Source organism: Girardinichthys multiradiatus, chromosome 9 (assembly GCF_021462225.1).
Source record: "Girardinichthys multiradiatus isolate DD_20200921_A chromosome 9, DD_fGirMul_XY1, whole genome shotgun sequence".
Lineage (NCBI taxonomy): Eukaryota > Metazoa > Chordata > Actinopteri > Cyprinodontiformes > Goodeidae > Girardinichthys > Girardinichthys multiradiatus.
The window spans coordinates 29,730,819-29,755,242 of record NC_061802.1 but is presented as its reverse complement, the minus strand read 5'-3'; the positions used below and the strand labels follow the sequence as shown (position 1 = coordinate 29,755,242).

At 40.2% G+C, this 24,424-nt stretch overlaps 1 protein-coding gene across 1 annotated transcript; it reads left to right on the top strand.

Moving 5' to 3' along the window:
• Positions 1–1,680: 1,680 nt before the first annotated feature.
• zfyve9b (zinc finger, FYVE domain containing 9b) lies at positions 1,681–23,712 on the top strand. The gene is made up of 16 exons (XM_047374082.1): positions 1,681–1,839; positions 8,107–8,885; positions 8,989–9,088; positions 9,175–9,377; positions 11,477–11,588; positions 13,873–13,995; positions 14,120–14,275; positions 14,382–14,606; positions 14,692–14,774; positions 14,909–15,013; positions 15,099–15,249; positions 17,965–18,045; positions 18,318–18,480; positions 18,641–18,746; positions 18,834–19,013; positions 23,053–23,712. Exons 1-16 carry the CDS (start codon positions 1,776–1,778, stop codon positions 23,212–23,214), a joined length of 2,793 nt encoding a protein of 930 aa, XP_047230038.1. The 5' UTR covers positions 1,681–1,775; the 3' UTR covers positions 23,215–23,712.
• The last annotated feature ends 712 nt before the right edge of the window (positions 23,713–24,424 follow it).

Here is a 24,424-nt window from a genome sequence, read left to right as displayed (position 1 = left end):
GGTGAGTGCTGCAGTTCAGGAGATCTTTGTCCTTATTTAGCCAGTAAATAACTTCTTGGTGCATGGATGGAGGTAGGGTTGTTGGGACAAGAAATTTTTCAAATATTGCCAAAAGGTATAAAGCTGATATTAAATTTATCTTAACAATTTGACTGGAATTAGCCTCGAGGTTTGCAGCATTTCATGCTTCTGATTACAGATGTTATTTCAATAACTCAGAGATAATTCTCTTGCTCATCGCGTTGAACATCGACATACCGTATGGACTTTTATAGTAATTGGAAAAAGTCATCCAGCTCAACGGGTTAGTGGGTGAGTTAGAAGTATATAGTGGCCGAGGAAAGGCTTTATTTCTTTTATCAGAGTGTTGCACTCTGATAATACTTTATTACTAGAATTGTTTATTACAGAGTGATGCACCCATTAGCCTTTTTTTCGGGTAAGCTTTGTTGATTTGAGGTTTTCTCACAGCTACACAACTGTTTCAGTTCCCTTCTCATTGTGCGTGTGGAAATGCTTTCACTATTAAACACAGCCCTGTGTTCTACTGCTGTTTTGCTTTGATTTGGCCAAAGGTTTAAGAGATCGCCGATCACAATCATTCAGGATTTTTTCGGACCACATTTCTTCCTCGAAGACAGTGGGTCCCCACTATCCTTCTAGTTTTTAAAAATGCGTTGGACAGTTCTTAACCCAATTTTATTAGTTTTTACGATTTCCTTGGATGTTTTCTCTGCTTGGTGCATGTCAGTGATTTTACCCTTAAACAGACTGACATCTTTTCCACGACCAAAGAATTTGCCTTTTAACATGGTTGTTTAAGAAATGAGAAACCACTTATTGCATTAGCTGGGATTACATAACCTGTTGCCAACTGAAAGATAATCATCCATGCAGGAGGCTCGTACCTATTTGCTTTGTTTAAATCCCAGGGGTGACTTTTTTTGAGCAGGCTGTGTATGTTCTACATTTTTGTTGATTTCTCACATAAAATCCCAATAAAAAGCTTGGAAGTTTGTGAAAAGGAAACATATTTAATTGATAGTAATGCAATTGCAAAGCACTAGCTGCAAAATTAACAGTATTTGTTTTCTCCAGTGTTGTGGATCTGGTGGAGTACTCTTGGTGAAGCTCCAAAGAACGAGGCAAACTAACACAGATGTGGATGACTTCATGGACTGGACTGGGCTGGACTGAAAAAAAGCAGAAACGTCACAGTTTATGTTGTCCAGACAAATCGCATTTCATTTGTAGCAATCCCACAGACATTTCTACTTTACAGAGACCCCCTGGCATGTGAAAAACCTGTTTTTTGTTTATTAAATTTCATCACCGTATTGTTGGTCATCATGGGGATTACATGCCATGACATAGAAGTCTTAATGCATTTTTTTCTGTATGACTAAATAAATGTGATGAAGGTTTTTTTTTACATGGTGCTGTGGTTGTAGAGATTTTATTAACCTTTTTCCTCAAGGATTTCATGCTTGGAGTTGAATCACGGTATTATGCTGACTTGCTGAAACAGCATGACAGATTGTGCATAAGGCTGGCATCACTGCTGTATCTTGGCTTGCACTCTGTCCTGCGGGCTGTGTGGACAGCAAACTGAGGAGGGACGTTTCTGCGCACACCTCTTGAATTTCTTCAAAGAGCTGCATAGAGACACGGGGGGGTGGGAGGTGGGGGGTACTACAAGACGGGGAGGAATCATCTCATTCTCTGCTTTTAGGCAAGCCACTGCTGCTTTCTGCACTCAGATGTAACAGGATAAGATGCTGAAGTTCTTCTCTGCCCGGGATGACGAAAATGAAAGCCTTTTAGGAGAAGTAACGGAGGGTAAGAAGCTGCATGCAAGCAAGCATGCATGCATGCATGCATTTAAGCAGGCTGATCCAGTTTCTCTGATGCTGCGCTGCAGGATGATGATGATACAGAACGCTGACACAGCATTGGCCGCTCGTCTTGACCGCATCATCTTAAACATGCGTGTTTGTCTCCGCACATATGATCTGTCCAAATGGATATGATGTAACCAAGAGGATGTCGCATTGCCGCCGGCCGGCCGGCTGGTCTTGATACCTGCGTGCAGGTTAAACCACTTGTGCGTCACTGTCCCAGTAAGAGAGCGCGCGACGAGCGGGATGCTGCAGCCCCGCAGCCGCTTTCAGTACATCTTTATACGGATCCTCTGCCTGCACCAGGAGCGTCACCACCCGACCCGTTTTTTCTTTCATTGAAGCTGCAATGCAGTTTGGACTGCAGGATTATTAATTTAGCCTTAATGCACGACCCCCAACATTTAGCAGTATTTAACCAAACCACATACAGTTAAGCCCATTGGTTGGATAAATTGGCAACTTGCATGAATTCCTGTCATGCATCGACGTTTGTTGTGCAATGAGCAATCGAATCAGTGATTGGCTGCAGCTGCAAAAGCCCAAAACTGATGAATAAAGTTATGGAGAGGCGGTTATCACTGGTGTGTATACATTACAGATGTAACCAGATATTTATATGCATTGTATTTTTTTTAACTCACTGTCTGACTTAAAATCAGACTAAACGTTTCCTGTTTGGGCCTAGTTAGGATTCCAAAAACAAAACAAAAAAAGTCTGTTTGCTAAATGCCTGAATAATGAGAGTGATGCAATGAGTTTAAACATTTGGAACTCAGAAACACTGCTTCCTTGTGTAACATAGTTGGAAAATCAAAACAAATCTCACAAGATTTCAAGGAACAAATTGTGGATCTTTACAGGTCTTATTCAACCATGGGTAGTTTCCAGATAGAGCAGCTACATTCATCTGTTCAAACCATTATATTTAACTATAAACATCATTGGAATCGCCAGCTATCATACTGTTTTGGAAATGGAAAGATTTTTTGTCCCAAAGATGGATGTGTTTTGGTTGCAAAATGAATGCATTATGAACCCAATACAAAATTGGACCTTATAAAAACGCTGGCTGAATCTGGTAAGAGCGTGTCAAAATCTACAGTAAAATGAGACTTGTACCAGCATGAAAGGCCGCTCAGTCACGATGAGGCCATTGCTCCTTAATTTAAAAAAAAAGCCATATTAGTTTGTAAATCTGCCAAAAGACAAATAAATTACCTTTCATAGTCATATCATGTTATCTGATAAAACAAAAATTTTTGGCCATAATCACCTTTGATACATTTGCGGAATATGGGGGAAGCTTGCAAGCCTGAAAATATGGATCCAACTATTAATCGCAAGGGTCGGAGCATGAAGCTGGTTGGATGTTTTGCTGCAGGAGAGACTTGTGTACTTTACAGATGGCATCATGAGGAAAAAAGATGATGTGGAAACATTGGAGCAACATTTTAAGTCATCAGCGAGGAATTTAAAGCTTGGGCACTAATGGGTTTTCCAAAGGGACAATGAGCCTAATCCTACCAGAACAGTTGTTACAAATTGGCTTAACGACAAAAAACCCAAGGTTTTGGAGTGCCCATCACAAAGCTCGGGGCCCGTATATATCAACCTTCTCAGAAATACTCTTAAGAATGCTGTTAAGAATGGACTTAAGTGTAAAACAAAATTTTGGCTCAAAGCTGTACTTAAAAGTTAATAATTAAGTGTCAGAGTCTCCCTTTAAGTGAATTGCAGGACCACATCTTAAGAGTCAGTCTCAGAGCTAATTTATGTCATTTTGCTGTGCCGCACAACTAATCCTAGATGACATATTTAGAAAACCCCAGAATTTTCTCAGAGAAATGCAGGATGAAATTGTGAAAATCTTAAGATAAGAACACCTTCAGCAAACCGTTTTATTTATTTTTTGTAGGAAGAAGAAGAAAAAAGTATGGGAGGACATCTCAAGATTTTTGACCCATCTCATGTAGTCTGCTTTCACTCACCATCTGACTGTAAAAACTAATGGTGTAATCTCTCCAAAAGCTGAACAAAAATGTTACAAGCATTGTATATTCCTTTTTTCCCATAGTTTCTTTTGTATTGTCTCAATACAATTCTATTTTCCCTTCTTTTTTTTTGCTACTCTGTACATTTTAACTGATAATGACACTCAGGAGGGGGACCCTCGGGCAAGCCACTGATTGCAGGTTCTGAGGTGGTGCAGCACATTCTTGGGGAGGACAGTGCTGCGGTCTCTGGAGTGGAGGGCCCTAGGATCCTGCATTAATTCACGTAAACGCTATGATGATAATTAACATTTTCAAATCATTTTATCCTTCCATGGAAGATTCACACTCGTCTCTGTCTTCTCAGTACCATAACACGACCCTAGTGGCATCTCCTAACCAGTTGAGAGACACCTAGAGCAGCCTGTGACCCCCAAAATAAGAGGTCCAGAGACTGGCGACCCCCTACTGGAGACCTAGCGACCCCTTAAAATTTTATTTATTTATTTCACCCTATACAGAGTAAAATAATTAAATGTATTTTTACATTAATGTATTTTTTTAATGACGTTATTTTAATTTCATCATTTAATAGGTGGATTTATTTTTTTAATGGGACAGTATGTAATTATGCATTTCACAATTTAATGGAATATTTAATTATTCAATACTGTATTAAATACATAAATGGTACATTCAATTATTTAATGGTAGCTACATTTATTTCTTTCAGAAATAAATATATAAATGTACCACTTATTTATTTAATGGGACATTCACATTTATTTCATGAGCCATTTATGCAATTTTGTCCCTTTTGGCCCTCTATACTCCTCAGCGGTCATATCGTGGTGATTCTGAAAATCATCTGGGGAACCCCCACTCTGTGTCTCATGCCCACCACTTTGGAAACCCCTGCTCTGGAGCTGTCAAATTACTGGGAGAGTAAGAGTGAGAATTTTTATAACTGGCATTTCCACTTAAGTATGAGAATACGAGTAAGTTCCTGAAATTCTCAATTCTTAAGACTAAAATTACACTCTGAGAAGTTTGATAAATACGGACCCTGATCTGAGTCCCATAGAAGCTTTTTGTGGCCAGAGTTGAAAAGCTGTGTGTGAACAAGATGGCTGACAAATCAGAATAATGTACAAAAGCTCAATCAGGAGGAACAGACCAAAACTACAGCAAACTATTATGAGAAAATTGTGAAGAAAAACCAAAACAGCTGACCCTCAAGTCATACAGCTTAAAAGACAATTCTACCAAATACTATTAAAATTATGTAAACTCTAAAATTAAAATTCTCTCTTTCATTCTTCTAAAATTTAGCAAATATAGATCATTTTAATAATTCTGACCTAAAACTGGGAAAGTTTAGTCTGATTTAATGTCAGATAGTGATAAAAAAAAAAAAGAAAGGTGTGTATTTTTATAATGGTTTTAACTGTATGGACTCAGTTCCATAAGTTTGATCCTAAATAACTAATAATTTTGTACAATAATGGGGTGTATGGTGAATATAAACTGATAAAACTGCCTATTTAGCCAAAGTTTAAAAGTTTGGGTCAGGTCATACGCTACTACACCTATTAGCTGTTTGTTATTTCCTACTATTTTGTCACTTAGCAAATCATTGTATTTTTCCAAACTTTCCAGTCTTCAGAGTTCCATATCACATTGGCTGCTTTGCCTTTTCCCTTTTTTACCCCATTTCTCAACAGTTTGGGACTAAGTACATGGAGAGAAATATGTAGTTAACAGCAGATATAAAGTGTAAACAGAAAATTAGTGAAAAGGTAGCCAATGACAAAAGAAAACATTGAAAAAGGTCTCAAGAAATGTTCATAAACACTGTAGAAGGTCTGGGAATTTGATAGGTTGAGAGACGGCACATGTCTTGTATCAGTATTAGGTTATTTATTATATAAATCAATTTAAAAAGACGATCTTTGGAACTTTTTGTGTTCTCTGACTAACTCCAACAAAAGGCAGAAAGTCAGAGTCTGAAATAAATACTTTTGAGGACTACACAGATATTTAGTGCTTGATGTTGCTTCCTCAAAGCTCAGCTGGCATGTTTTCCCTAAGCATGCACGCATTTTCTCCACACGATCAAGTTGCTTCCCAAAATCTACACACATGCATGCTACAGGGGTTGGACAATGAAACTGAAACACCTGGTTTTAGACCACAATAATTTATTAGTATGGTGTAGGGCCTCCTTTTGCAACCAATACAGCATCAATTCGTCTTAGGAATGACATATACAAGTCCTGCACAGTGGTCAGAGGGATTTTAAGCCATTCTTCTTGCAGGATAGTGGCCAGGTCACTACGTGATACTGGTGGAGGAAAACGTTTCCTGACTCGCTCCTCCAAAACACCCCAAAGTGGCTCAATAATATTTAGATCTGGTGACTATGCAGGCCATGGGAGATGTTCAACTTTCATGTTCATCAAACCAATCTTTCACCAGTCTTGCTGTGTATATTGGTGCATTGTCATCCCGATACACGGCATCGCCTTCAGGATACAATGTTTGAACCATTGGATGCACATGGTCCTCAAGAATGGTTCGGTAGTCCTTGGCAGTGATGCGCCCATCTAGCACAAGTATTGGGTCAAGGGAATGCCATGATATGGCAGCTCAAACCATCACTGATCCACCCCCATGCTTCACTCCGGGCATGCAACAGTCTGGGTGGTACGCTTCTTTGGGGCTTCTCCACACCGTAACTCTCCCGGATGTGGGGAAAACAGTAAAGGTGGACTCATCAGAGAACAATACATGTTTCACATTGTCCACAGCCCAAGATTTGTGCTCCTTGCACCATTGAAACCGACGTTTGACATTGGCATGAGTGACCAAAGGTTCGGCTATAGCAGCCCGGCCGTGTATATTGACCCTGTGGAGCTCCCGACGGACAGTTCTGGTGGAAACAGGAGAGTTGAGGTGCACATTTAATTCTGCCGTGATTTGGGCAGCCGTGGCTTTATGTTTTTTGGATACAATCCGGGTTAGCACCCGAACATCCCTTTCAGACAGCTTCCTCTTGCGTCCACAGTTAATCCTGTTGGATGTGGTTCGTCCTTCTTGGTGGTATGCTGACATTACCCTGGATACCGTGGCTCTTGATGCATCACAAAGACTTGCTGTCTTGGTCACAGATGCGCCAGCAAGACGTGCACCAACAATTTGTCCTCTTTTGAACTGTGGTATGTCACCCATATTGTTGTGTGCATTTCAATATTTTGAGCAAAACTGTGCTCTTACCCTGCTAATTGAACCTTCACACTCTGCTCTTACTGGTGCAATGTGCAATCAATGAAGACTGGCTACCAGGCTGGTCCAATTTAGCCATGAAACCTCCCACACTAAAATGACAGGTGTTTCAGTTTCATTGTCCAACCCCTGTAGTTCATAGCCTAATAAAATAAAAGCATATGAGCGTGCATTGTTGCATAGGTTTCTGATGGATTGGTCATCTGCAGAGCGTACTGTCACCGACAGCTGGGATAAACACCAACTCTACTCAAGAGTCTGCTGTAGCTTTGTGAATTAAACATGGGTTTTAAATCTGCAAAATGGTAACCCTACTGTTATAATAGCAAGTCGACCTTACTTTGATAACTTTAAGTTTATTTTTTTATCATTATTTCAAACTCAGGAAATTATGATGGTTTTTATCATTTCTGTCCGGAGTTTTAGCATTCACATCCCATGAACTTTGTCATGTTATAACCTCAAATATAGCATGCTTTAGGTCACAGCACATTTATCTGCTAGAAAGTCCTAGTCTAAGTCCAGGCCTTAATACCATTGAGAATATCATTGAACTTTAGATTTTTCACAAAGAAGAGAGGCCCAAAACAATTCAGCCTTTAGACGTGCAAAGCTGGTAGGGAAATACCAGCTGTAGCTGTAGTTGCAGCAAAGTATTGACTCGGATGAGGGCTGAACACAAAAGCACATCACACTATTGAGATTTCCATTTAAACAAATGAAAACAATGTTCAATTTTATTTACAATTACCTTCACATCTATCAATGCACTAGATTTTGTTGGTCTATCACATAAAGTCTCAATAGAATACATTAAAGTTGTAATGTGAAAAAATGTGAAAAGGTTGAAGGGGTATGAACACTTTTGAAGCACCATGTATAAACAGTTGGAGACAAAGACTTGTCTGTTTCCTTTTTTGTCTGAACAGATGAAGGAGATAGCCCATCTGTTCAGGACTCCAAGCAGCAGTGGCTGAACAGACCCTCCCTACTGGTCCTGAAAGATGGGGACATGACCAAACCTGGACTTGGTTCCAGTCAACTCCGACCACCATCTCCCTCCAAAGCCTCTTCAGATGCAACAATCAGAAGGCAATGTGGGCAAAAACCATTGGAGCATCCAAACAAAGCAGCTTCACAGTCCCTGCTGGAAGAGGGCAGCTGCACTGTGACCACCATCTCCACATGGGGTGCCAGCGACCCCTCCAGCAACCTGGTCTTGAGCCCTGCCGAGGCTGCTTGGCCAGAGGAGGAGGATCAAGTGGAAGGCATTCTGCCTCAAGTTCTCCCATCAAAAGAGGAGTCTGTGATTGAGGAGAAGGAAAGGGAAGAAAGTGGGTTGGACCAACAAGAGCTTTTCTGCAGCCCAGATGAAGCTGCAACATCCTCCACTGTTTCACAGGAGAATTCTTGTATTAAGACCAAGGAGTTTATGAAAGTCAAATCTAAAGGAGGAGATGAGACAAGAGGCAGCAAGACCCAAGCAGCCAGTGGGGAAGAAGCAAAGGGGAAGAATGCTGATCCTCCAATGGATCCTGATAATGAATCCCAGATGAGACCCTCTGGAATTCTGTCCAAGGATCAGGGCGACATCCTGGGGGAGGTTGCTCCAGTATGGGTTCCTGATGCTGAAGCTCAGGTCTGCATGAAGTGTGGGACCAAGTTTACATTTACCAAGAGGAGGCATCACTGCCGTGCATGTGGGAAGGTGAGGGCAGTTTGATTATTCAAAATTTTAACATCTTCCCTCAATAACGCCTGATATGAAAAACAATTTGTGACCTGTGAAATTAATGTCTGCATGTTGGCAGGTTTTTTGTGCACTTTGCACCAATCTGAAGTTTAGGCTAACACATCTGGATGGTAAGGAAGGGCGAGTTTGTGTATCCTGCCATTCAACCCTCATCAAGAGTAAGTAAAATATTACTATTGCTCTCTTTAACCACAAACATCAGAAAAATGACCGAACCACCAAAGTAACCCTTCTTTTCCTTCAGGAACTCCACCAAGAGGGAATAGGAGGGTGTGGTTTGGAGATGAAATCCTCAGTGGTCAGCGGTCCGAGTCAGCTCCAACCACACCAGTGAGAGGACTTACCTTCTCACCTCTGATGAGCCGAGCGATGGGCGAGACAGCTAGAAGTCCTGCTGGTTCACCACAGATCAGGAGAACCTTAAAACCACATAGGGCAACAATTAATGTAAGTTTAAACTATAAAAAATACCCAGACACACACCAAACTAAAATAATTTATATCTCTTGGAAGTTTTCTCATTTTATTATGTTGCAACCACAAACATTAATGTATTTTACTGGGATTTTATGTAATATAAAAACTCCAACGAGTACATAATTGCGAAATGGTTTTAGTTCTTTAAATAAATAAAAATCTGAAAACTACAGCATGTATTAAAATGAACATACATTGATCTCAACAATTTAATTCTAGCTATTGGCAGAATACGTAGCACGTTAGACCTGCAGGGAGGTGAACCTCCTGCCCAGTCACAAGTGTTTTGCAACCTCTGACAGGTTTTCTTCTAGGACTGCCCTGTATTTAGCTCTATCTATCCTGTCATCCACTTTCACCAGCTTTCCTGTCCACACTTAGAAATAGCATCCCCACACCATGATGTTGCCACTGCTATGTTTCAAGGTGGGGATGGTGGGTTTTGCTTGTAGACCAAAAAGGTTTAGATTTTCTCTGACCAGAGCAAATTTGTCCACGTTTGCTGTGTCCCCTATATTGCTTATGGCAAACAACAAAAAATACTTTTTATGGCTTTCTTTCTGGATTTTCTTTGTTCTTTGACCAACTTTCATACAGGCCAGAGTTTTGGATTGCATGACAACTAGTTGTCCTGTCAACAGATTCTCCCACCTGAGCTGTGGATCTCTGCAGTTCCTCCACAGTTAACATTGGCTTCTTTACTGCTTCTTCAAATAATGCCCGGCCTGTTTGTCAAATGGTTTGACCAGTGCTCTGTGAGATGTTGAAATTATGGAATTTTATGTTGAAAATCTAATCCTGCTTTCAACTTCTCAACGACTTTATCCCTGACCTGCCTGGAGTAAGTTTGGTTTTCAGGGAGCTGTTTGTTCAACAATGTTCTCTAACAGAAGAGATGTATTTTTTTTTTAATCAGACAAAGGTGGGCTCTATTTGTTTATGTGACTTCTGAAGCCAGTTGGCTGCACTGGACTTTATTTATGTCATGTTCTGGGTTTGGGTCGGACCAAAGTGCAGACAAGAGCTGGGCAGCAGCATGTTTAAAGGAAGGCTCAACAAAGGCCGGAACAAACAGAAGGAACCAGCGGGGTACAAAGAACACAGACCAACTAATATACAGAGAAACATGAGAGGGTAACAAAGGGCAGATAATCAAAGAAACAGGGAACAGGTGTGACATGAACGCAGGGAGACAGAGGGAGCAGGTGAACCTAATATGAAGACTAAAACATGAGGAAAAGGACTAATAACAATGAGATACAGACCTAAGCAAAACTATAGACAAAGATAAAATAACCAAAAGAAGCATAAGAAATCTAGAATAACCAAGAATTGAAGGAAACAGAGAAACTGGAGGAAACAGAAGAACAACAACAACCTAAGAACTGGCAACCTAAGTATAAACAAAGAACCCATAAGAAAACCCTGATTACAAAAGTAAACAAACCTAAAACCACACTGACTGAATTAACTAGAACCAAGCAGGGAACCTGAGGACGAACAAAGATGTAAACAATAACTAAAGCTGACCTAACAAGAGGGAGAACAAAATACCTAACATAAATGAACACAGAGAATCCAAGGAATATAAAGAACTAATAATCCCAATGACAGTAACAATGAAACCATTCTAAGTAAAGCAACACCAAGGGAACAAGGGCGAGAGGAAACTAGAACTATCAGAAAACGAAGGTAATAAACAACATGAATACAAACCACAAAAAAGAACATCTAACTAAAGTAAACAAAACCTCAAACAAAGGTCCAAAAATCCAAACCCTGACTATTTAGAGCTATCAGAGTAAAAGGGAGTCAGTTGAATTGCATATAACATTATTTTTAGATTTCCATTCGGGAAAATAAATTAAGGCATACACAGTTTTTGCACTTCACAATTATGCACTACTTGGTCTGTCACATTAAATCTCAATAAAACATATTGAAGGGTTATGAATACTTTTGCATTGCACTGTGCCTACTAGATTTGACTTTTTTTTGGGGGGGAGGGAAAATACTCCCCTGCACAAATAATAGATTTGTGGTACTTGTCTTCTTCAATGTTACTCTAGGAAGCCTGTGGTCCTCTTGGCTGGGGGCCCACAACCTTAGTGAGCAGCTCTGCCAACCTCATCCCCTTAGATGGTCTGCCACCCATCCTCACCTCTACTGGAGTCAAAGGAGGTGAGGTTACAGAAGCTCTTTTGTTTTCTCCCCCTCTCTCTTTTCACAACGCCTTGCAGTGAGAACAAACGTTTGAAGAAATAAGATACGAGTTCTTTCCAAATCATAGAGAATAACAGAAGGTGAAAATGTGGGGCTGGATGTTCTGCTTCATGCCCACATCTTGCTCACAAAGAGCCTAGGGAGTAAAACGTTAAAGCAGCAGTTGCAGAACAATATCAAAATATCATTCTTCAGAAGACTCTGATGTGGTCTGAACTGAGCTGGGGAATTAAATAAATTATGAATAAGGTTTAAAGGTTATTTGTGCAGAAATATGAATGTTTCTGGGACAACTTCCCCTATTTCCAAAGTCTATGGAGAGGGACCGAGATCTGGTGATGTGATCACTCCAGCAATACTAGAAGAAACTAAATGTATTATTGCTGGAGTCCTTGTATTCCACGATTCTTTGTTAATACAAGAGTTACTGGTGTTTGAGCTCATATTAAATAATACATATAGGCACATATGTCTTTTTGAGATTATTTTGTTTATTTACCTACCATGCTCTATTCTGGGATTAAAGCAATGATTCAAGTTGCATGTATTGTTAAACATTATTCATGTTTAACTACTGCTGAAATAATTACAGATCTTTACATATACTTCTAAGTTTGGGCCTATATTGATTTATTTAACCTGTTCTTTGTCTAGCATTGATTGATAATACAACCTTAACATAAAAAAAAAATGGATACACAAGTTTGAATTTATTTTGGATTTTCTTAATTCAAACATGGTCAAATTTATACATAGCAGTTTAAATATATACATACACTCATGCACTCCAACAAATATCTGGATAAAATGTAATTTAGCAAGTTGAAAAGATTCACCTTCTTTGTGCAACAAGCTTCTAATATGACTCTAGCTGGATATTTGACCACTGCCCTTAGCAGAAATGATTGTATATTCTTTCAATCCAAAGTGATACGTGCAGAATCAAAGAAATAAATTGCAGCATTTATTTAATGTGGTTTGTTTTCATGCCATGGACCCTGGCTTTCAAGCGTAGTCTGCAACTTTTCAACAGGGTTAAGGTCAGCAGCATTCCAAAAGCTTAATGTTAGACTTCTTTATATATTCCAGAGCCTGTTTTGATGGGTGTTTCGTAAGAATTTGGTGGTAGATTAAATGAACCACTTCCACTGGCAGTTAAAACAGACCCTCAGCATCATCCTACCACCACCATGCATGACAGTGAGTGCTTTGTTCTTAGGTTTGAAAGTCTCACTCTGACTCCTTCAAAGATTCTTCTTGTCATTGTTGCCAGATTGCTCAGTCTGTTTTCTGACCATGAAGAATTTGGCTTTTCTATGTGCTTTTTCACCCAGTTGATGTTGCATGTGGTATTATCTGTCCACCCTGGATTTGAACAGTTTTAAATGCATCATTTGATGTTCATGATACTATCAAATTCGGAACTCTATGTATTCTATAACTACAACCTGAAGTCAAAGTTTGTTTATGAACATTATCAGTAAGTTATACTCATTATAAGAAATAATGAAACTGTAAAATAAGGAAATAACTTGGCACAAGCTCTATAGTTGGTGTAGCTACCAATAATGTAACAGTGGCCAATAACAGAATCATTTTGGCCATTTTAAATCTAATCCAGACAATAATGTAATACCTTGCCAAAAATATAATAAAGTTTTTGAGCCAAAAATGTGATGTTTATTGGCAATAATGTAAAACTGTGTAACATTATTTGCTGGTCAACACTGAGCAAACACCACTGATCACATGACCACTCTGCTCCTCTGAATTCCTGAAGGTTCTACTAAATTATCAAATTTTCAAATTATCAAATGCACGTCACAATAATGAACTGAATTATCGTATAGTATTTATGCTTCATGAATGCATATGACCACTCTAACATCCACTATATATTTTTAAAAGAGCTGACAAAAACTGCAAAGTATTTAGATGTAATAACTGATTAAACATTTTACTCACTTTTTCATATTTTATTGGCTCAAAAACATTTTATACTATTGGCCATTATTATATTATGTTTACTACAGTTGGCTTTTTTGATTGACCTCTCTCTAGTTTAAAGCATAATCTTATGCCTTGTGCTGTCTAGTCTCATTATTGCTTTTTCATTATTATGCATTTGTTTAAATAATTAACGGACTTTCTTTCAGACAGAAAACAAAAGTTTAAAATTGAGTGACTGACATCATCTCGGAGCTGCAGGGGATGACAGCCATGTAATTTTTGTCCCATTCAGACTACTCTGTGGAGGAGAAGCCATCAGAGATGCTGCTCTTTCAGGAGCTAGAAAGCGTTCGACCCAAGCCACTGGTGTTTGTTCTCAATGCAAACCTGCTTGCTATGGTCAAGCTTGTTAATTGTATGTACTTGATCTCTTTTTTATCTCTTAATGTTGACCCCCATAAATAGAATTACAAAGGTAATTTGAATCTTTGAATGTTATAATCCTAAAAAATAAAGGTATTATCTTAAATGTGTGATAGATGTTAACAGGAAGTGCTGGTGTGTGACAACAAAGGGGATGCATGCTGTGGGCCAGGTAGAGGTGGTGGTGCTCCTTCAGTGTCTGCCTGAGGAAAAAACTTTCCCCAAAGACATTTTTTGTCATTTCATCCAGCTCTACAGGGACACTGTGACTGGTAAGATGCTTAGACCAGTCATTCTGAACAGTGAATATTGCCTTTCTCTCAAGGTATTTGCCCTGTCGTCATGACTTGGCTAACCTTTAGTTCTTTGTTTCTGCAGGGAAGGTTGTAAGACACCTGTCGCTCTTCCTATTTGGCAGCAGATTTTTGGACAGCGAGGAGCATGCAGGCTTCCTGTACGTTCGATCCACTCTCCAGTCCGTTCAGGGCCTACCTCTGCCCAACCAGCCCTACCTCTTCGGCCTGTTGGTCCATAGAGCAGAGGTTCCCTGGGCTAAAGCCTTCCCCTTGCGCCTAATGCTGAGACTGGGGGCAGAGTATAGATGTAAGCAGGAATATTCTATGACATCTTCCAGCCATAATGTGTCAGATGTCCTTCTGAGTCATCCACATTATTTCTGTTTGTCCAGTTTACCCTTGTCCTCTGTACAGCGTGCGGTTCAGGAAGCCCCTGTTTGGGGAAATAGGTCACACCATAATGAGACTGTTAGTCGTGAGTATAGAGTGCTGCACTCTTTCACTCCTTACAACACCACATTTACCAGCATCAGAGGGAAGTTTAGTGTTATAACGTCTGCCAAACTTCCCATTGCAGACACCGACATCTTCATACTTCCTGTTTTTCAGGACTTTAGGAATTACCGTTATAGCCTACCATTAGTACCGGGGCTCACTGTGGATCTAGAGGCTCAGAAGACTCTCATAAATATACCTACTACTGGGTATAATGAGGTATAAAGCCTGAATCTCAAAGAGAAATTTGAACATATTTGAGCCTCGCTTGTCATTGTGTGCTTTTTCTGTCCACTTGTTTCAGTTAATGAAGGCCATTAATAAGTCCAAAGAGCATGTGCTGGCAATAGGGGCGTCCTTCAACGAGACCGCAGACTCCCACCTCATCTGTGTGCAGACAGAGGACGGCCAGTACCAAACCCAGGCCATCAGCATCCACAATCAGCCTCGCAAAGGTAACCGATCATTGAGAAACTGCTGTAAAGATTTTATTGATCTCACAATGGAGAAATTGACTTGTTTCAACAGCTCTTAGTAACACTCAAGTGGGGTGCATGTAGTTATGAAAAAAATGTGCAATCAAAGAACAAGGTAAATGTGCAAAACAAGTAGTAATAATAATAGAATAAAATGAAATAAAATAAAATAACTTATGTATAGTGGAAGTGGAGGTGATTGTGCTAAAGTGACAATGATTGTTGGTATTTACAAATGCAGAGGTTATTGCATGAGTTATTATACAGTAGAATTAAATACCAATCTAAATCGATCTCACACCAATCCACAAAGGCCATGATGACCTACCGGTACTCTAGCTCGTTCCCCTCGGACAAACACAGAGCACAATGGCTGAGTCATTAAGAACCTCTGGAGATGACAGCTGTCGTTGTTGTAGGTCTAGCCTGCGGTGTAAAGGGTGAAAAGAACTGGTGACAGGACAGTACCCTGCCGGGCCCCAGAACTGCAGACTAACACCTCTAACTCACAGTTGCGCAGCCTCACGTATTGTGGCTGGTCAATGAGGTAGTCAATGGTCCAGGCAGCAAGGTGTCCATCCACTCCCGCGTCCTCCAGTTTTCCCCTCAGCAGCGCCGGCCCGGTGGTATTAAAAGCGCTGGAGAAGTCAAAGAACATAACTCTCACAGCGCTCCCGGCAGTCTCTAGGTGGGTGAGCGCCAGCTGCAGCAGGTAGATGACAGACTTCTACTCCGATGTTGGGCCTGTTGGCAAACTGCGGTGGGTCCACCACATTGCAGAGGTGGGTGAGGATGAGCCTCTTCACCGTCTTCATCAAGTGGGAGGTCAAGGCAACTGGTCTCACTGGGGCCGATTCCTTGGTATGCATTGTTTTAGGAACCGGAGGAGGTCTTGCAGAGGACAGGGACATTCTCCAGACTGAGGCTTAAGTTGTACATGTGGCTGAGGACCTCAGTGCTGGTCTGCACAGGTCTTCAGCTGCCTGGGACTGATGCTGTGTGGTCCTGCAGCTTTCCTCTGCTTCAGCCACCTCAGCTCTTTCCTCACCTGGTCTGATGTGAAGGAGAGGAGGGAGTAAGGGGGGAGTGGGGTGGGCTGCTGGGGGTGGGAGCAGAGGGGGGCTGGTGCTCTAGACAGTTCGTGTAGGGTGGGCTGGAGGCATGTGTGTGGAGGGGCTGGCTGTAGATAAAGATAGTCGGGGGAAGGGAGGAGTGTCTGTTGGGCTGGAGAGGTGTGAAGAGGGGAGAGCAGGAATGGAGGCAGAGGGGGTGGCGGGAGAACTAAACCTGATGAAATAACACTTTAATTCATCTGCCCAGTGCTGGTCTCCATCAGCTGTCCCACTGATACTCTGTCTAAATCCATAAATGTTCTAAAGTCCTCTCCACACGTCCCGCACGTCGTTCTGCGCGAGTCACTCCTCTGGAGCTCCACTGGAGCTTGGGCTGAACTCTCGACCACTCTTTATGAAGTTCCTCTGCTGTAGGAATTATTAGGCTTTCAGAACTTTGTTAAAAATGAGGCAGAACAATGGGCACCTCATGCAGAGGGTACCAATGCAGAACCTGTGCTGTATGATGTGATACTGCGATTTCATCTGTTTGTTTATCTAACAGCTAAATATTTCCGATCATGAAACAAATTTTAACATCAGACTGTGCCTCGATAGCTTAACGCTGGGTTTATCAGGATCCACACCTTCTAAACCATTTTATATCATCAGTCCACAAAATATTTTCCATAAAGCCTTTATTTTCTTTTTGGTCAACAGTGTTTTCACCTTGGAACTCTGTCGTTGATTCAGCTTTTGTCCAGTCTCTTTCTTTTTGTTGAATAATGAACACTGACCTTAACTGAGGCCAACGAGACCTGTGGTGCTTTAGATGTTGTTCTGGGTTCTTTTGTGACCTTCCAAGAGGAGTTGTTGATCCCCTTACCTAGAGTGATTTTTTAGGACAGTTACACCTGGGAAAGTTCCTCACTGCTCCATGTGTTCTTCTTTTGTGGATAATGGCTCTCAATGAGGGTCACTCGAGGCCCACCACTTTCGAAATGGCTTTGTAATCCTTTCAAGGCGGATATCAATAAGTTAGTTTTTCAACTCTTCTTAAATTTCTTTAGATCAATTTATGTTTTATTGCTTTTTGAGATTTTTTTGCCTAATTGATGTCAGACAGGTTCTATAAGGGATTTCTTTGTCAGTAATTACACCTTCACCTTATGTTTTAACAAGGGGAAAGATAATGTATTCCTATTTGACCAAATCATTATTTCAAATGGCATTTTGTATTTACTCAGGTTGTGTCCGTCTGATATTAAATATTTATATTAAACTATTAAACTATATATACATATAAATTTTTGGACTGTGGGAGGAAGCCGTGGTACCTGGAGAGAACTCACTCTTACTATTATTTTGTTTATTTTATTTTGTTTGTTTATTTTTTATTGTGATACAGTCTGGAACTATAGCTTTATTTACTAAACACATTTGAAACGCATTTGAAATCCATTAATTGCTTTTTTGAACAACACGTTAAACAGAAACCTAAAATTTCTATTTTTGTATTTTACTGTTTAAAGAAAGATGGCTGCACTGTTAGATCTATAACACCAGAGGGCACAAAATGCTCTATAACTGATATTAGCTAACTTTTTCTCTTTTCTCTGTTTCTGTCTTTTTCTCATTCTAGTCACTGGATCATGCTTTTTTATATTTAGCAGTGCCCTGAAAGCCTCTGCAGGCTGCCTGGCCAAGTCCAGCATCGTAGAGGGTAGGATATCTAGTGATATAGGAAGGGGAACTTTTTGAAACATTTGTAATTTTACCTGCTGCTAAAATTCCTAATCCAACATCCATGCCTCTAAACGAGTTTATTCAGAATGTGATGCTCTTTGTGTGTGTTTCTGTGTGGACAATTTCACAGGCTTTTTGTCAGGAGTGTGTAGCTGCCTGTTGATGCATGCGAGCATGTGTGCCTGTGTGTGTGTCCCCACTCGTGTCTGTTTGTGTGTTTTTCTTGTATTGCTGTCCCCTTCTCCTTAGATGGGCTTATGGTGCAGGTCACCGTGGAGACCATGGTGGAGCTCCGCCGGTCACTCCGGGAGATGAAAGACTACACGGTCACATGTGGACGGCTCGACCAACCAGAGAGCCGGGAGCTTGTTTGTTTACAGTGGGTGGAGGAGAAGTGCACTGTGAATAGAGGGTTGGTGCTTCTACCTGTTTGAAGCTGAGCTCAGTCCAAGAGAACAATACATGTCAAAAGAGAGTTGTTTAAATGTTTCTTGCATCAACTGTCCTGGATTTAAAGGACCAGATAAATAATTTCCATATGCTGTGACCTAAACAATCATTTTGCTCTGCAGGGTGATAAGCCCCATCGATGAGAAATCCATGGAGTCCATCAGCAGCACGAAGATGTTCCAAAAGTCAGAACACAAAGAAAATGGGAAGATCATCCGCTGGACAGAAGTACACAGCTGCTAAAACACCACATATGTATGCTGCATTGGAATCAGAAAGTCTTTTCTACGTGTATGTAAGCCCTCTGCTTTGCAGGTGTTCTTCCTGGTGAGAGGCCACGATCCCAAGAGAGGAGTGACTAACTCCGCCGAGCAGAGCCGGCTCACGGAGCGCATTGCCCGGGCATTTTGCCTGGCCCTGTGTCCTCACCTAAAGCTACTAAAGGAGGACGGCATGGCCAAACTGGGGCTCCGGGTCACTTTTGACTCTCATGAGGTCAGAACCAATGTGGTGTTGTGAAAAAAAAAAACTGTTGGTTCCCCTGTTACCAATACATTCTTCTCCAATAATTTCACAAAGTTGAAGCACACAAACTTAGGGGGTATTTGACCATTCTCCTTGTACAATCTCTGGGTCCTCTCTATGCCCTCTTCTCTTCAGGTAATCGAACAGGTTTTCTATAAGATTGAGGTCTAGGATTTGAAATGGCCATGGAAGAGGGTTAAATGTTAATTCTGTGTCTGATGAAACATTTCTGTGTTGATTTGTCCATATATTCTGAATTAATACCGTGTTAAAAAACCTAAAGAACTCTGCTGAAACACAGTAAGGTTAAATACATGTAGTGCTCCCACAGTGTAACACCAGTGCTGTGTGGCATGGGAACAGATTATTTCAGGGGAACAGAATTTCGTATAACATAAAATCATTCACATGTCAGCCAGGTTCAACACATTCCCATTTAATTGAGATGAACACACCTGCAATGTAACCGAAACGATCTAGTGCATGTATATTGCTTTTAAAGTACCATCACACAATGGAGATCTTTATGGGAACAGAAGGCATGTGCAACCAATTGGTTGGATGCACTAGTGCTTTCAACCAACATTGTGGTGAGGTAGCTTGGTACGGTTAATTTATTCTAGTGATAAGCATATTTTTTGAGTGATTACAAGCAAGCATAATGTGGGATGGGAGGTGTCTTGGTGAGTGAATTTATTTAGTCGTTCCCACATTAATTCCCCAATACATATCGAACATTTGCCATGTGAGTGCACAGGTCCAACACACATTAGGGGTGCTGTGAACACGTCATCATGTCTTTAAGAAATCATTTCTTGTATATGGTACACCTGAGTGGCTACCTGTTTTTGTTGGTTAAACTAGAATTTAGGGGCATATCACTAAAAGTTTGAAATTTCGCAGCCTCACATTGTCATCAATAGTCTTCTACATTGGTTTACAATACCAGTGTGTGCTATCCATGTAAGTGGTGGACATCATTAAAGGATGCCAGATTTGGCACATGGAGTGTCAGAATTTGCATAGTCTGTGTTTTTGCATCTCCAACTCACATCCCATTAAGTTCCTTTTCTTCCCGCGAGAAGTCATGATGTGTGACCGTGTAGCCAGGAGAATACCGTGTGCAGGGCTTATTTACGTCTACTGGCATATGTAAACACAGGCTTGTAAAGGCAGGAGTCTTGTAATCCCACATTCGCTCTCAAAATTAGCAAATTCAGTACATGAGGCTTTTGGAGCATTTGTGTCTGAAAAGCTCAAACTGAAGTCTTATTCGAGCTAAGCACATGATTCCAGTTAAAGTTTGTGACAATCGGACACCAACGGCTTTTTTCTTGGCATATACAAGTACATCTCAAAAAATTTGAATATTGCATAAAAGTACAATATTTTTTGCCAGTCTCAGAAAGTGAAACTCATACATTATATAGAATCACTATACATGAGTGATATGTTCCAAGCCTTTGTGTCTTGTAAATGTGATGATTATGGCTTACAGGTAATGAAAACTTGAAATTCAGTGTCTCTGAAAAAAAGTTCATTAATCAGCTAATTAACTCAAAACACCTGCAAAGGTTTCCTGAGCCTTTAAAAGGTCTCTCACTCTAGGTCATAGGCTACACAATCATTGGGAAGACTGCTGACTAGACAGATGTCCAGAACACAGTCATTGTCACCCTTCACAAGGAGGGTAAGCTACAAAAGGTCATTGCTGAAGGAACTGGTTATTCAGTTCTGTATCCAAGCATATTAACAAAATATTGAGTGGAAGGAAGACGTGTGGTAGGAAAAGGTGCCCCAACAACAGAGAGAACTGCAGCTTTGAGAGGATTATTAAGCGAAATCCATTCAATAATTTGGGGGAGCTTCACAAGGAGTGGACTGAGGCTGGAGTTGGTGCGTCAAGAGCCACCACACACAGAAGATTACTAGACATGGGCTACAAATGGTAATTTCCTCGTGTCAAGCCACCCCTGAACCAGAGACAACGTAAGAAGCGTCTTACCTGGGCAATGTAGAAAAGTAACTGGACTGTTGCTCCAGTTACTTTTCTACTTTTACAGTCCAAAGTCTGTTTTCAGACTACAGTAAATTCTGTATTTCATTTGGAAATCAAGGTCCCATAGTCTGGAGGAAGAGTGGAGACCCACAGACTCAACGTTGCTTGAGGTCCAGTGTGAAGTTTTTACAGTCAGTGATGGTCTGTCGTGCCATGTCATCTGGTGCTGCTGGTCCACTGTGTTTTCTGAAGTCCACGGTCAGTGCAGCCATCTACCAGGAATCTCTAAAGCACTCAATGCTTCCTTCTGCTGACAAGCTGTATGGAGATGATGATTTTATTTTCCAGCAGGACTTGGCACCAGCACACACTGCCAAAGGTACCAAAAGCTGGTTCAATGACCATGATGTTCCTGTTCTTGCTTGTCCAGCAAACTCCCCTGACCCGAAACCCATAGAAAATCTATTGGCTGTTGTCAAGAGGAAGATGAGAGACACCAGACCCAGCAAGGCAGAGGACCTGAAGGCAGCTATCAAAGCAATCTGGGCTTCATTACACCTCAGCAGAACCACAGGCTGATCGCCTCTATGCCACGACACACTGATGCAGTAATTCAAGCAAGAGAAAACCCAACCAAGTATTGAATGCATAGATATGGACATACTTTTCAGAAGCCAGACATTTGTGCTTAAAACATTATTTTTTGATTGGTCTAGTGTGATATTCTAATTTTCCGAGACACTGAATTTTGGGTTTTCTTTACCTGTAAGCCATAATCATCAGAATTACAAGAAACAAAGGCTTGGAATATATCACTCTTGCAATGATTCTATATAATATATGAATTTCACTTTCTGAGATGTCTGGCCAAAAAGTATTATAGTTTTACAAAATGTTCTAATTTTTTAGATGTACCTGTAGATGCATCTAATGGTCATGGAGATTTGGTGGCCCCAAGGTCCCCTTGTTTTACCACCCTTACCATCCTACTCACTGGTGGTTAAATAAATAAAAATCCTCTACCAGTCTGGTGGCTAAAAGTAATGGACCTCTTTGTTGTATCATATTAACACTTTGGGAAACAGGAAGTAATGGATTAATAATTAAAAGTTCCAACTACCTCTGACCAGTGTTGGGAATGTTACATTAAAAAAGTAAGGAGTTATAGTTACTGGTTATTTCTCCCAAAAAGTAGCTGAGTTACTCCGCTATAAAAGTAACTAGATAACAATGAAAGTAACTATTGCGTTACTTTTTTTAAGTTTAAATATGTCTACGAATTTAGATTTGTTTTCTAAGGTTTCACAAGCCAGTTGTATAACGTGGAATTACACTGACAAGTACTTACAGCAAACTTTTAATATTTACTTCACCTGTACGTTCTTGCCCTTTACCTCAAGGAGAATAAAGTAGTGTCTGTACTTCCACTTTGAAAATGCAATCTTTTCCTCCAGACTCAACATTGTTGCAGCTTACATCTGCTAGTTTGCCTGAGTAGGGCTGCCATGTGCATCTGTGGTTGTATGTAAACTGAACACTGCCTCTGATTGGCTTACAATGAACGCTTACACTACCTTAGCCAATCATCATCACTTATGAGATTGTCTTGCCTCTCACTCCTCCTTTCACCAAAGAAAAAAAGCTTAGCTCCTTCATTGAGTAGCTTTAGTTTATAATGTGCCCCATTTAATTGTCGGTCACCCGTTTGATTATTCGTCCCCCTAACGCCATTATTCCCCATCACTGCCTCTGACATCTTAAATTAAAAATGAATACAGAAGCTTCAGTTACATTTTAACAAGATTCTTAGGTGTTTCAGTAATCGTACCACTGGTAATTTTGTTAAGAGCAAATATTTTTTTTTATCCCAATCTTATTAGAGGTATATTTTTTCAATAAAAGGCAAAGGCATGCAACCCTTCTCATACTTTCGTAAGCAGCATGTTTATTGTACAATCTCATTTGTGTGACTGCCCTAAAATTAATCATCAACTTGTTTTATAATTCCAGGTGGGATTTGTGGCTGGGAGCAATGGGCAGCCTCTCCCTGCTCAGTACCTCAATGCTCTGGATAGCGTGCTGATCCCAGTCATTCACAGCAGGGGCCACAAGAGAGGCGAAAAGCCTTTGGTGATGGAGCTCATCTTTTACATCCTGGAAGACATCACTTAAAGCATATGTGCTCTCTAATACCCACCCACTCATTTATCTTCTAACTCAGACCACAGCTCCATCTCTCTATTATGAGCATTAATTTCCATCAAAGACCAAACCCGGATCTCATCCAGAGCTGGCAACCATTTCAGCTATTCATCATAAAATCTAAGTGTTCTGACTCTTGGCTGATATGATCTTACCCGCTTACAAAAAACACAGAACTGCATGATGGACCATGAGAATAAAGTGCAGCTGCTGCACTGTAGTTGGACCTCATTAGCTTATTATTTTGACCTTATATCTATGCTAGGCAGCAACATCTCTTTTTATGGAGACCTTCAAAGTGGAACCTGGATTCAACCCCCTTAACCTTAAAATGATGACTGTAAGACATTTACGTAGAAGATATGTAGCAGTTTTACACACACAGAATGACTGTTTTCTTGCTGCTTGGGTTTTAATTAACTATTCAAAAAGAGTAATGTCTGCTTGAAAATAAATCTGGAACATCAATTGCTCAGGACTCCTTTCATCTTGCGTTACATTTTACCTATTTCAATAACTTTATACAAAAAGTCACAATTTTAGATAGACATTCTTATTCTTTGATCAACTAAAGTTAATTATATTGATATATATATTAAAAAAAACTAAAATTTAACAGTGTTTCTGAAAATCTGATGTGGAAATTTAAACAGTTGTCTTTTAAATAGTACAGAAAAGTATTTCTAATATAGTTCATATTTCCTCAGATTTTCTGAGGTGAGGCTCTGTAAAGTTATCCGAAATCATTCACTTGCCTGCAGTAGAAATGTCATTTCACAAGTTTGTAGAAAGGTGAAGTTTTCCAAGGCTAAAGTCACAGAGATCCTGTTTTAGTTAATTTAAGCAATTAAAAAAAAACTTACAATATTTGTCTGTGAGACACAATGCTATATTAGCAGATGTTAACAGTCGACACTTTTACGAGAGAAACTTTGTCACCGTTTTCTCATCAGTTAATCTGGATTTTAACCCGGAAAAGCACACAAATGTATGAAAGTGTAGTGATACCACCCAGGCAAAAGAAAAATGGAGCTACATAACATAATGTTACAACTTATTGTTCTAACAATATACTTTTGTTTGCACAATATACCATCAAGTATACTTTTCAAGTTGAACAGCATACATTTAAATACATATTGCACTAAAACAATGACTTATTTTTACCTTTTGTATTAAG

Bases quoted from the DNA above. Each gene is read 5' to 3' on its own strand.
- zfyve9b (XM_047374082.1), top strand. From the start codon at position 1,776: ATGCTGAAGTTCTTCTCTGCCCGGGATGACGAAAATGAAAGCCTTTTA. The intron at 9,378-11,476 runs GTAAGTTTAAAC...ATGTTACTCTAG, and splicing joins CACATAGGGCAACAATTAAT to GAAGCCTGTGGTCCTCTTGG. The intron at 19,014-23,052 runs GTCAGAACCAAT...TTATAATTCCAG, and splicing joins TCACTTTTGACTCTCATGAG to GTGGGATTTGTGGCTGGGAG.